This window comes from Meriones unguiculatus (genome assembly GCF_030254825.1).
Source record: "Meriones unguiculatus strain TT.TT164.6M chromosome 13 unlocalized genomic scaffold, Bangor_MerUng_6.1 Chr13_unordered_Scaffold_33, whole genome shotgun sequence".
NCBI classification, from domain to species: Eukaryota; Metazoa; Chordata; class Mammalia; order Rodentia; family Muridae; genus Meriones; species Meriones unguiculatus.
This window is the reverse complement of record NW_026843645.1, coordinates 4,818,345-4,830,625: the sequence shown is the minus strand read 5'-3', so window position 1 is coordinate 4,830,625 and position 12,281 is coordinate 4,818,345. Positions and strand designations below refer to the sequence as shown.

The 12,281-nt window shown below is 36.0% G+C and overlaps 3 protein-coding genes across 3 annotated transcripts in view; 1 reads left to right on the top strand and 2 right to left on the bottom strand.

The window, feature by feature from the left end:
- The window catches only part of LOC132650793 (zinc finger protein 120-like), a 1,051,774-nt gene that overhangs the window by 665,921 nt on the left and 373,572 nt on the right, over window positions 1-12,281 (bottom strand). The gene's annotated exons all lie outside the window — the stretch shown is intronic.
- Window positions 1-12,281, top strand: part of LOC132650824 (zinc finger protein 431-like) — a gene marked incomplete at its 3' end in the record, with an annotated part of 190,178 nt that overhangs the window by 115,535 nt on the left and 62,362 nt on the right. The gene's annotated exons all lie outside the window — the stretch shown is intronic.
- Window positions 2,011-9,905, bottom strand: LOC132650744 (zinc finger protein 431-like). The gene is made up of 4 exons (XM_060376075.1): window positions 9,801-9,905; window positions 5,160-5,286; window positions 4,898-4,958; window positions 2,011-3,112 (listed from the first exon to the last, which is right to left on the bottom strand). Exons 1-4 carry the CDS (start codon window positions 9,903-9,905, stop codon window positions 2,059-2,061), a joined length of 1,347 nt encoding a protein of 448 aa, XP_060232058.1. The 3' UTR covers window positions 2,011-2,058.

The following is a 12,281-nucleotide window of genomic DNA, read 5'->3' as shown; positions in this document are numbered from 1 at the left end:
TATGTTACTTGGCGTGGGATTGATAGTTTCAACTGCATAGCATCTGTAATTCCCACTCTCTGCTACATGCTGCAGGTTGAGGATGTGAGCTCTGAGCTTCCTGCTTTAGCGACCATGTATGACACTTGTGATTCCCATTTCATAGAGATCCCATATCCCACTGGAACCGTAAGGCAAAACCAACACATTTGGAAGTTGACATTGTGTTTTGTTACAGAAATAGCACTAATACACACACATAAATTTTATAACTGAATGATTTATTTCAAGTAATTGAAGAGAATTGAGAAATCTATGAAGGTTACCTTACGGTTTAAATTCCTAGGCCTTTTTTCCATATTGACTTTTAATTGGAAACAAAAGAAGGATGCAATGTCATAATGCAGGAATACATTGTTGACACTTGTTAGAATTTTCCTCCCAAATAATCTCCTGTAATTGAATGCAAGTTAGTTGATCAAAGACCTTCACAAATCTTTTATCCTAACAGATTTTCTTGAGAATGAGTTCTTTCAGGTTCTCAAAGACTACTGTGATATGCAAAGGCTTTAAGAGGTTGCTCACACACCAAAACTTTTACTCTTCTATACTGGTACAATGAAGTGCAAAAGTGTACCATACTGACTACGTTCATAAGGTTTCTCTGGAGCATGACTTTTTCTTCTGATTTCAAAGACAACTCCATGAAAAGGATTTACCACATTGCTTATCCAGAGGGTCTTAGTGCAGTATGTGTTCTTCTATGTATGTGGAGATAATTGCATTAAGAAAAGGTTTTATCACATTGCTTACATGTGTAAGGTTTCTCTCTACTATCCCTTTATAGACTTTGACTTTCAAGTTGACTTTGACATGCAAAACATGCAAAATTAATTTGCATGTTGGAACATGGTAAAAAAATTAATACCTATTTATTGCTTTTTAGGTACCAGCCTCCACTAAATTTTAGAGTGACATTTTACATCAGGTGACACCTTCAATGACATAAACAAATCCCATATCCCTAAATCATGACTGATTAAAAAATTAGTTGTAAAACAGCACATATATTATGATTTTCAAGCTCAGAACCTCTATAACTTTCTGGTTCACTGGGTGGATATGTATCACAGATCAGTTCCCAAGAGTGCTATGTTACTAATCATTAAGTAGTTACTGGTGACAATAAATTTTTGTTATTTGCATTGAGCTAGTGTTTGAGTTATTTTGGATTCAGCAGACCAAAGTATACAAAGGCCTTACCATATTTCTTATATTTTGAGAATTTCTCTCCAGTATGAACTTATGATAATGAAGAATGTAGATATGTACAAAACCCTCATATTTAACACATTTATAATGTTTCTCTCGAGTAGGAATTCTTTCATGATGATGAAGAGTATACAAATGTGGAATAGCTTCACCATGTTAAATGCACTCATAGTCTTTCTGTCCAATATGAATTCTTTCATGAATTTCAAGATGATTTTGAAGAGCAAGTTTTACCACATTGGTTACATTTGTAAGGCTTCTTCCCAGTATGTGTTCTTTATCTTATAGGACAATAATATTACATCGAAAGGCTTTATCACATTGGTTTCTCTCCAGTGTGTACTCTCCAATGTACATGAATATTATTATGGCATTTAAAGGCTTGACACATTAGTTACATTAATAGGGTTTCACTGCATGAGGTGTTCTTGTTCAAGATGACTCTTACATGAAAAGCCTTTATGATATTGGTTAAATTCATAGAGATTTCCTGCAACATGCATTTTTTATACTTAAGAGATGACTGTGTTGTACAAAGGAGATGCCATACTGATTACATTAATAAAGTGTTTTTTTTTTTTTTTCTCCAGGGTAAGTTATGTTTTCAGAAATTACTCTGAAATGCATACACATTATCACGTTAGGTAATTCAAAGGATTTCTCTCCAGTATGTGTTCTTTTCTGGACTACCAGATGACTGTTCAGTGCAAAGGCTTTACCTCGTTGGTTACGTTCAAAAGGTTTCTTTCCAGTGTGGGTTCCTTTAGGTCTTAGGAGATCACTGTTACATGCAAAGGCTTTACCACATCATTTATGTTCATAAGTTTTATCTCCAGTATGGGTTCTTTTATGTACTAAGAGATGACTCTTACCTGCAAAGCCTTTACCACATTGGTTACATTCATAAGGTTTCTCTCTAGTGTGAGTTCTTTTATGTACTAGGAGATTACTGGTAGCTGCAAAGGCTTTACCACATTGGTTGCATTCATAGGGTTTTTCTCCAGTGTGAGTTCTGCTATGTAATAGGAGAGCACTCCTTCGTGCAAAGGCTTTCCCACACTGGTTACATTTATAAGGTTTCTCTCCAGTGTGAGTTCTTTTATGTATTAGAAGAACACTGTTATCTGCAAAGGCTTTACCACACTGGTTACATTCATAAGGTTTCTCTCCAGTGTGCGTTCTTTTATGTCTTAAGAGATGACTGTTATCTGCAAAGGCTTTACAACACTGGTTACATTCATAAGGTTTCTCTCCAGTGTGAGTTCTTTTATGAATTATGAAAACATTCTTGTATGCAAAGGCTTTACCACACTGGTTACATTCATAGGGTTTTTCTCCAGTGTGAGTTCTGTTATGTGAGAGGAGAGTACTCCTCTGTGCAAAGGCTTTACCACATTGGTCACATTCATGCGGTTTCTCTCCCGTGTGAGTTCTTTTATGTAGATGGAGATTACTGTTAGTTGAAAACGCTTTACCACATTCATTGCATTCATAAGATTTCTCTCCCGTGTGAGTTCTTTTGTGTATTTGAAGATTACTATTACATGCAAAGGCTTTTCCACATTGTATACATTCATAAGGTTTCTCTCCAGTGTGAGTTCTTTTATGTATTAAGAGATCACTACTATGTGCAAAGGCTTTACCACACTGGTTACATTCATGGGGTTTTTCTCCAGTGTGAGTTCTGTTATGTAATAGGAGAGCACTCCTCTGTGCAAAGGCTTTATCACACTGGTTACATTCATAAGGTTTCTCTCCAGTGTGAGTTCTTTTATGTCTTAGGAGATGACTGTTGTGTGCAAAGGCTTTACCACACTGGTTACATTTATGGGGTTTCTCCTCTATATGTGTCCTTTTATGTCTTAGGAGATAACTGTTATTTGCAAAAGCGTTACCATATTGTTTTGATTCATAGCGATCCGCACCAGTGTGCATACTTTCATATGTGTGGGAATTCCTGTGATGTGCAAAGACTTCATCATATTGAGTATCTTCAGGGGGGTTGTGTCCACTATGACTGTTTTCATACCTGCAAAGATAATTAGCACATATGAAAGCTTTACCACATTCATTACACTGATGAATCTAATTGTCCATGTCACATAATTTTACATTTTGGTTTAAAGGTAAATAGGAATTACATTTTGAGTTTTCATCATTATTTTTACTTTCATGGTGTTCTCCTTCTCTAGCGGTTGTTTTGCATATTTGAAAATACTTGTGATGGTAAAAATATTCACCTGGCTCACATTTATATCATACTTTTTTCTATAAGATATTTTTCCACAGATTTGTAGAAAACTGCAAGACCTCAAAACTTTAAGACAGTGGCTAGATTAATAAATTTCCCTATACTGTGCACCATGGTAAATTGGCAAAGATAAATGTGACAAGCAGAAGAATTTTATATTCTTAAAACTACATTTTCTGAAGTGTGATTTTGTGAGAATTCCTAATGAAGTTGAATGACTAGTTAATTGATGTTGGTGTATATTGTGTGAAAATGTGTCAGTGTGTGTGAGAGAATGCTGATTGTTGAGTCAGCAGAGAGCTAAGTGCTTACCAGATTGCAGAATTGCTCTTTTTATGGCTCATCACCTGCCCTATATTTTGTAGATATTTGTCCATCCTTACTTATCTTTTGTAAATAATAAAGAGCTGACAACTGATAGCAGGGCACAAAATGGAGGCCAGAGCTTCTGAGAGAGGATTGCTGGGAAGAAGAAATCAAATGACAGGCGATTCACCAGCAGGGCACTGAGGGTAACAGATGGACATGGAATTGAACAAAGAGGTACAGCTGGACATGTATTGGGACACTGTGCTAGGTTCATTTGAGTTAGGGAAAAAAGGGTTCAGAATCTGCCTAAATTGCCTAAGCTGTAAAGTATTAAAAAAGCCTCTGTGTCATTATTTGTACTGCTTGCATCTCTGAATACCCCATGTAAAGCATAATAGGTATCACCTTATAAACATCTACTCAAAATGGGGAATACTACATATTTTATTTGTTCTGGGTGGTACATTGTTTCTTTCAATAAACCTATACTAATATGACTTGTATTCAGTGTGATATATAATAGACCTATTAAAAGAAAATTAATAAATGACATGGTTTTATGTTGTATTTACACATTTGATTTTTGTTCATCATAGACATGTGCTATAGGGATTATGGTTTTTCCACAATATTCTTGACTCTAAAAAAAACTGCACTTCTCACAAAACTTAGCAACATTACTATAAGTACATGAGTAATCCCAGCTTTACTATGGACTAGTTTATGAGGATAATGTTTTGGACATACTTTCATCACCTATTTAATGTGAATACCTGTGGCAATATCTTAGTTATAGGAGATTAAACAAATTGCAGATTGTACCTTACAGTGCTAACAGGTCTATGATTTAAACATTGATCTTGCATAAGGTATGATTTCCTTGTATTCTTTGTTAGAGGAGTGCCTTGCAAACACACATCAAATACCTAACATGAAGGTACATGGTTTAGTAACAAGTTAGTAATCCTCAATAAATACACTTAAAGCAGCTCATTGACACTGTTCCTTCTTTGTCAAATATGTCTTCCAGGACATATTAAAATTTTCACAGAACCATATTCACATCAGCTTACAGATGAAAATTACCTTGAATGTCTTCTAGAACTTTGACAATGCTCTTCAACATTATGACCTTCCCAATTATAACTTAAAATAGAGTAAAAGAAAATGTATGATTTATTATTGGAAATAAGGCTAAATTTAGGTCATGATATTGGTTCAATCAAAGAACCATTGACCTCCTTCTTCATCCCTCCTTTCTTCATTCAGAAGAAATTACAGAAGCGTACCAATAATGAATAAAGAGTTTCCCCATATATTAAAAAGTAAAGAAAATTCATTGTTCTACCTATAGCAGTGAGGTTCCTGTACGTCTCCAGCATCACATCTTTGTAGAGACTCCTTTGGGAAGAATCCAGCAAAGCCCACTCTTCTAGAGTGAAGTTCACATGCACATCATTGTAGGTCAATGTACTCTGAAATATCCATACATGTGTACAACAGAAAGCATGATACTTAGAAAACTGAAAACATATACTTCATTTACAACATTTTCACAGAATCCTGTTGTTTCTTCTGCTTATTTTCTGACACACAGTTTCTAATGAAATACCTAGCTCCATTCAATAGGAAACTGTATAATGAGGTTCACCTCTCTAATTTCTGCATCCTTTAATAAGGATATATACTTTCAAGAAAAATGCCAATTAAGAAAGAGAGAGAGCATAAAGATTCAACAGTAGTAGGCCCACATAAGAGAAAGAGTATAAATGATTCCTGACTCTAAAAACAATGAACAAGCTGGGTGTATTTTCTGATGTCTTTAATCACAAAATCACTTAGGAGATAGAGGCAGGGTTATCTCATAAAGCTAGATGCTAGCCTGCTTTATGCAATAAGTTCCAGGACACTCAGAGGTACATAATAAGACCCTGAATATTATGCAAAAATTGATCAAACAAAAAAGAAAGAACTTAAAAATCTTTCTCAAGTTTCTACAAAGAGTTATACATTCTTTCCAGTTCAGTATATATGTCAAGAAACCTGAAGTGCCTCATTTTAAACTGTAACATTAGTATGATCTTGCTAAAATGAAATATATCTTTGAACACTTACAAAGGACAGATGAAAATTTTAGCAATGTAAATGTTGGTAATAATAAGCAACATGGGGGATGGAGGTATGGCTCGGTGATTAAGAACACTGCTCTTCCAGAGGACCCAGAGTAAATTCTCAGCACCCACATGACAGCTCATAGCTATTTGTAACACAAATATACTCAATAAAATACTAAAAAACCAAATCCAAGAATGCATTAAAGATATACATGATGAACCAATAGGCTTCATCTCAGGGATATAGGGATGATTCAACATTCATGGTTCCATCAATGTAATCCACCATATAAACAAACTGAAAGTATCAAAATAATATCATCTCATTAGATGAGAAAAAGCCTTTGCAAAAATCCAACATTCCTTCCTGTTAAAAGACTTGGAGAAATCAGACATACAAGGAATCAGGCACATACATAACATAACAAAGGCAGTAAAATGCAAGCTGATATTCAACATCAAATTATTTGAAGAGAAACTTTAAGAAACTCCACTCATATGAGGTACAGGACAAGGATGCATACCCTCTCTATATCTCTTTCATATATTCCTTAATTCCTAGTTAGAGCAATAAGACAACTGAAGGTTATCAATGAGATGCGAAGCAGAAAGAAAGAAGTATCACTATTGAAAGATGATTTACTTTAAATACATAGGTGACCCAAGAAATTCTACTGGAGAATTCTTACTGTTGATATACACTTTCCACAAAGTGGCTGAGAACACAATAAACTAAAATTTCACTAGCCCTTCTGTACACAAATGAAAAAAATTGGACTGAGAATGAAATTTGGGAAACAACACCCTGAACAGTAGCCACAAACAGTATAAAATATTTTGTTGTAACTCTAACTAAGCAAGTGAAAGTCTTCTATGACTAGAATTTCAAGTATTTAAAGAAAGAAACTGAAGATACCAGAAGATGGTAAGATCTCCCAAAATCATGGATATATAGAATTAACATAGTAAAAGAGCATTCTTTAAAAAAAATGCAGTCCACAGGTTCAATCCATTTCCCAAAAACATTCCAACATAATTCTTTACAGACCTTGAAAAAGCAAACATTAACTTCATATGGAAAAATAAAATACCCTTGATAGCAGACCAATCCTGTAAAATTGGAATAAGGACACAGAAATAAACCCACATTCCTACTGGAACTTTACTTTCAACAAAGATAAAATCATACAATGGGAAAAAAAAGACAGCATCTTCAACAAATGGTGGTGGTACAACTATATGTCTACATGTAGAAAAATGAAAATAGACCCTTTGTATCACTCTGCAGAAACTCAAGTCCAAGGGGATCAAAGACCTTGACATAAAACCAGAAACTCTAAATCATTTAGAAGACAAGGTGGAGAAAAATTTGGAACTCATTAACACAGGAGATAATAGAACAAGAACAGCACAGGATCTAAGATCAACAATTAATAAATGGGATCTCAAGAAACTGAAAAGCTTCTATAAGTCAAAGGACACTATCACTCAAACAAACAGCAGTCAACAGTTCGGGAAAATATCTACACCAACCCTACATCAGACAGAAAGGTAATATCAAAAATATACAAAGAACTTAGGATATTAAACACCAACAAATCAAATAATCCAATTTAAAAATGGGGTTCAGAGCTAAACTGAGAAGCCACAAGAGAGGAATCTCAAAAGGCATAGAAGCACTTAAAAATGATTGAAATCCTTGGACATCACACAAATGGAAATCAAAATGACTCTAAGATTCCATCTTACACCACTCAAATGACTAAGATAAAAAATTCAAGTAACAACATATTCTGGTGAGGATGTGGAGAAAAGGGAACTTTCCTCCACTGCTGATGGGAGTGTAAACTTGTTCAATTTCTCTGAAATCAATCTAGTGTATTCTCAGAAAGCTGGGAAGAGTTCTACCTCAATACCCAGCTATACCACTCCAGGGAATATATTCAAAAGATGGCCCATTATAGAACAAGGACATTTGTTCTACTATGGTCAGACCTGTTTTATTCATAACAGTCAGAAACTAAGGAATGGATAAAGAAGTTCTAGTACATTTACACATGGAACACTACCCAGGTATTAAAAATAAGAAATCATGGAAATTGCAGGCAAATGGATTGAACTAGAAAAGATCATCCTGAGATAGTTAACCTAGACATAGAAACACATAGTTTATAAACTGATATTAGACCTATAGTACAGGATAACAATACTACAATCCATCCACCTGAAGAAGCTAAGAAACAAGAAGGGTCCATAGTAGGTTGCCAGAATGTCGCTCAGAATAGAAAACAGAAGAGACAGCAGAAGTGGGAACTCGGCAGAAGTTGAAATGGGGAGGGAAACAAATGTGGGCATCAGATGTGGGGAGAATTGTAGTAGGAGGTGAGAGGGCTGAGAACAAGAAGGAAAACTGAGAGGGGCATCTCTTTGACAAGCTGGAGTCATTTGACAGGGAAGGTTCCTGAGAGGATATTGGTGTGACTCTCACTGAGACTCCTAATGGAGGGGCGGAGGAAAGAGACATGGAAACTGAAGTAAGCACCTGCTAGCAGACAGGACTAGTGGAGAGAGGGAACAAAAACTGAATCACAAAAATCATGATCCAAAAATTACCCTGCCTACAAGAAGTTTAGGGTGGGGAGAAAGAAGGATGAGGGTGGGCTGAGAGGAGAGGAAGGAGGGATTACCCTATGGATGTGAAGTCAAAAAACAAAGTAATTTCTTAAAAAATTAATACACTCAGAGAGGGACAGTGGGCTTGAGAGGGGATAAGGGAGGGGGCTATCAGTGGGATATAAAATGAAAGTAATAAATAAAAGAGAAAAAAATAATATTTATACATTCTCTGAAAATGCAGTGAAAACTGGCAACATGACCGTGACCATCAAATTAGAATGTTCAAAATGAACCCCCAAAAGTGTCATCACGTCTTCATATATGTCACAGCCTAAGAAAAATATTACACACATACAACATGTTTTTTTTGAAATAAATTTCATTGTTGTTGCATTATCTAGAACCTGTAGAAAATTCTCTCACAAGGCAGACCTTCAGCATGATGTGCCATATAGTAACAAATGAGGACATAAAGACGCATGTAACTTCAAACCATACATACATACATAAATTGTATTGAGCACTTTAATATTAACATTGTTAAAATATGCTGACAAAACAGAACACATTGGGGGTACATCTTCCATCCATGCACTTGTACTCAGAAAGCTGACACATGAGAATCAAGAATTCAAATGTAGCCTTGACTAATTATTAACATCCAAACCAGGTTTGAAAACAAACATCACCATCTAAGAAATCAGTCCCGAATTTTTAATTCTACCTTACTTAATTTTTTAGATCATGAGCAGGATAAGAAATATCTGAGGCCAAATTACAACACAAATGACCTCTAGCTTAATTTTTCATGGAGCCTATTTTCCACTGAAATCCTATCACCTCCACTTCCTATGTAGGTACATACATAGGCATAATTTTTTTTTCTCCTAACCTGCTACTGTGTTGCTGTGATTGAATACCCTAACCACCAACATCTCCAGTCATGAATGAGTTTACTTGTTTGGTCCTGTCAGACCACAGTCCATCATTTTGGAAACCTAGGATAGAAACTGAAGTTTCAAGAAAACTTAAGCAAAAACCATGGCAAATATTGTTTCCTGCCTTGCTCTCTTGTTTCTTCATCGTCTCATGCTCAGCTAGCTTTCTTGTCGAGCTAAGGGCTGCCTGCTTAAGGATACTGCCACCCTCAATTGACTATCCTTCTATAAAAATCATGAGTCAACACAGTCTCTCACTTTCATAGAAACCAGCCATTTTCTCATTACTTTATTTATTTTTTCACTTTATATCCTTCTTACAGCTCGTAGTCCTCTTTTCCAGGTATCATCCTCCCACCCACTTCGCCTACTCCTCCTCTCCTTCTTCTCAGGCAAGGGAAGCCTCCCCACACCAACTCTACTCATCACGTCAAGTTGCATGCGAAATAAGTGCATCTTCTTCCACTGAGGCCAGACAACACAGCCCAACTAGGGCAAAGTGACTCATAAACAGACAACTGTGTCCATGTCACCCATAGTGCCCATTTCAAATGCTAGGTGACAGACATGAACACAAAGCTGCCCATCAGCTAAATATGTGTAGGGTGCCTAGCTCCAGTCCATGCATGCTCTTTGGATGCCATTTTATGATGGCATGCTGCCAACTGAATTTGCCATGTGAAAAAAATTCAGAATTCTCAGCAGAATTATGAAGATGTATTTAGCACAGAGACAAAATATGACTTTTGTACTTACTTTACAATGACAATAATGCAAATTGTGTACAATTTTGTGAAAGAATTAAGCAAAAATGACAAGAACATAAGCCCAAAAACATAGTCAAGATTTCATCAAGATACCTAAGGAAACTCAACCAAGAAAAAAATGTGATACAGGCCAATGTTACCTATGATTGTAAACACACAGAAATTAAATAAACAAAAACATCACCACTCCCACAAAATAACTCAAAGTGACCCCTACACTGTTCAAATTACCTTCTAGATACAACTGATTCTTTTTCAAAGAAAGTCCCCATGCTCTAGACCTCTCTCTGTAAATGGAGGTCACCATAAAGGTGGGCTATGGGGCTGTAGTTCATGGCCCCCTAGTGACTGAAGGTAAACCCAGTCCTACTGATTCCCATAAACAAAACAATGTGAAATAATAATTTTATGTCTCGTTCTTGCCACATGTATTCCAGCACAAGACATGAAATCTGTACTGTGTAACTGCATAACAGCATGTACACTTGAGACATCTAATACCATGTATACTTGAGACATCTCTGCAACTCAGAAACTCCTTTTAACCCTGGAATTGAGTTCCTTAATTCACATCACTGTGGTTCCTCTTAGTAGAAAGGAAAAAGTATGATAATCAAATATTGCTGAAGTCTGATCCACATTTCTTCCTTGACACCATTTTGTACCCTATTTTTAAACTTGTAACATTTATCACAAAACAACTGAATAAGGAAACAAGGTTTAAAACTTCCAGAAACCTGACCTTCATTTTTTTCAAGCTGCCTTCCTACTGCACACACAATAGACAAATCATGATATGTCTCAAATGAGTAATTTTTAAAACTCTGCTGTGTATAGCCTTTAACTTGAGAATTTAGGAATTTTAAGCAAGAGGAAAGCAAAGCCATGCACCTGGAGAACAATAGATTTTGATCAATGTGACTTAAGACAACCACACTCATCTTAAATATTTTTCTAAAAGAATGAAGATGCAGCTATTCTAGAATTAATATCTACCACCAGGAAGAACGTATGCCACACACAATTAAATGGTTAATTAAAAAAGTTTTCTTTAATAGTACCATGTATCTAGTTCTAGTTAATGCTATAAGAGAAGATAGCCTAAAACTGATTTTGTACTCCATACATGCAGTCCTCCTTAAGTCTCTACTATGCTCCAGGTTATATATGAAACAATTTCAATACAGATTGCAGAGTTTAAGTAGCCACTGAGCCACTTGGGAGATTTACACAACAAACATATTCCTAGAATGATTTATGTACTCCACTCTCCTAATACAGCAGGTCATTACTCGGTGACATGGTATAAGTGAGAAGTCTCAGAGGTTTCAAATGTTCAGAAAAGTAGAAGGAAGAAAATGTAAAAGCTAGGATGGGAAAGTTTTGCATAAGCTATGTCTTATCCTAAGTAAGCTTCTTAATAAGTATAGCATATTGCACACTACTTCTTGGGGAAAAATGGAAGGAAATGAGAAATATCTATGAGTTGATCAGAAACACTCATACAATGGCATAAAACCATGAGGAGTCTAATAAAACAACACTGCACAAGGGGAACACAGGATCTCAAGAACATGATTTACCAAGACCACAGTGACTTTGGAACTGATGAGGGTATCTCCATGTGTTGCATAGAGCTGGGTTCTCAGAATCAGAGGCAAGCCCTCTTTAAATGCCCTGACCATGCAGATCACCCTATTGCTGGTTTTAGAAAAACAACAACAACAACAACAACAAAAAACCACTGCTTTATTTTAAATACCTCAGAATCTGGGGGCAATCTCCCAAAGCCTAGGCCACAGGTTGTACTGGCACTGCCAAGCATATTTGAGGACTTTGAGAAGAAGTTACGTGATTCTACATACATGAGGCTCTTGGGGAAAGCTTTATTTGATAATGGCATCCCTCAACACAATAGGGCTTTCCCTGTTCAATTGGTTTTCACTAGATGTCTTCCACATATGACAGAGATATGCTTTTGGTTTTCAAGAAAAAAACTGCAAGTTTATGGTTCACCAGTCTTTAATTGCCCCAG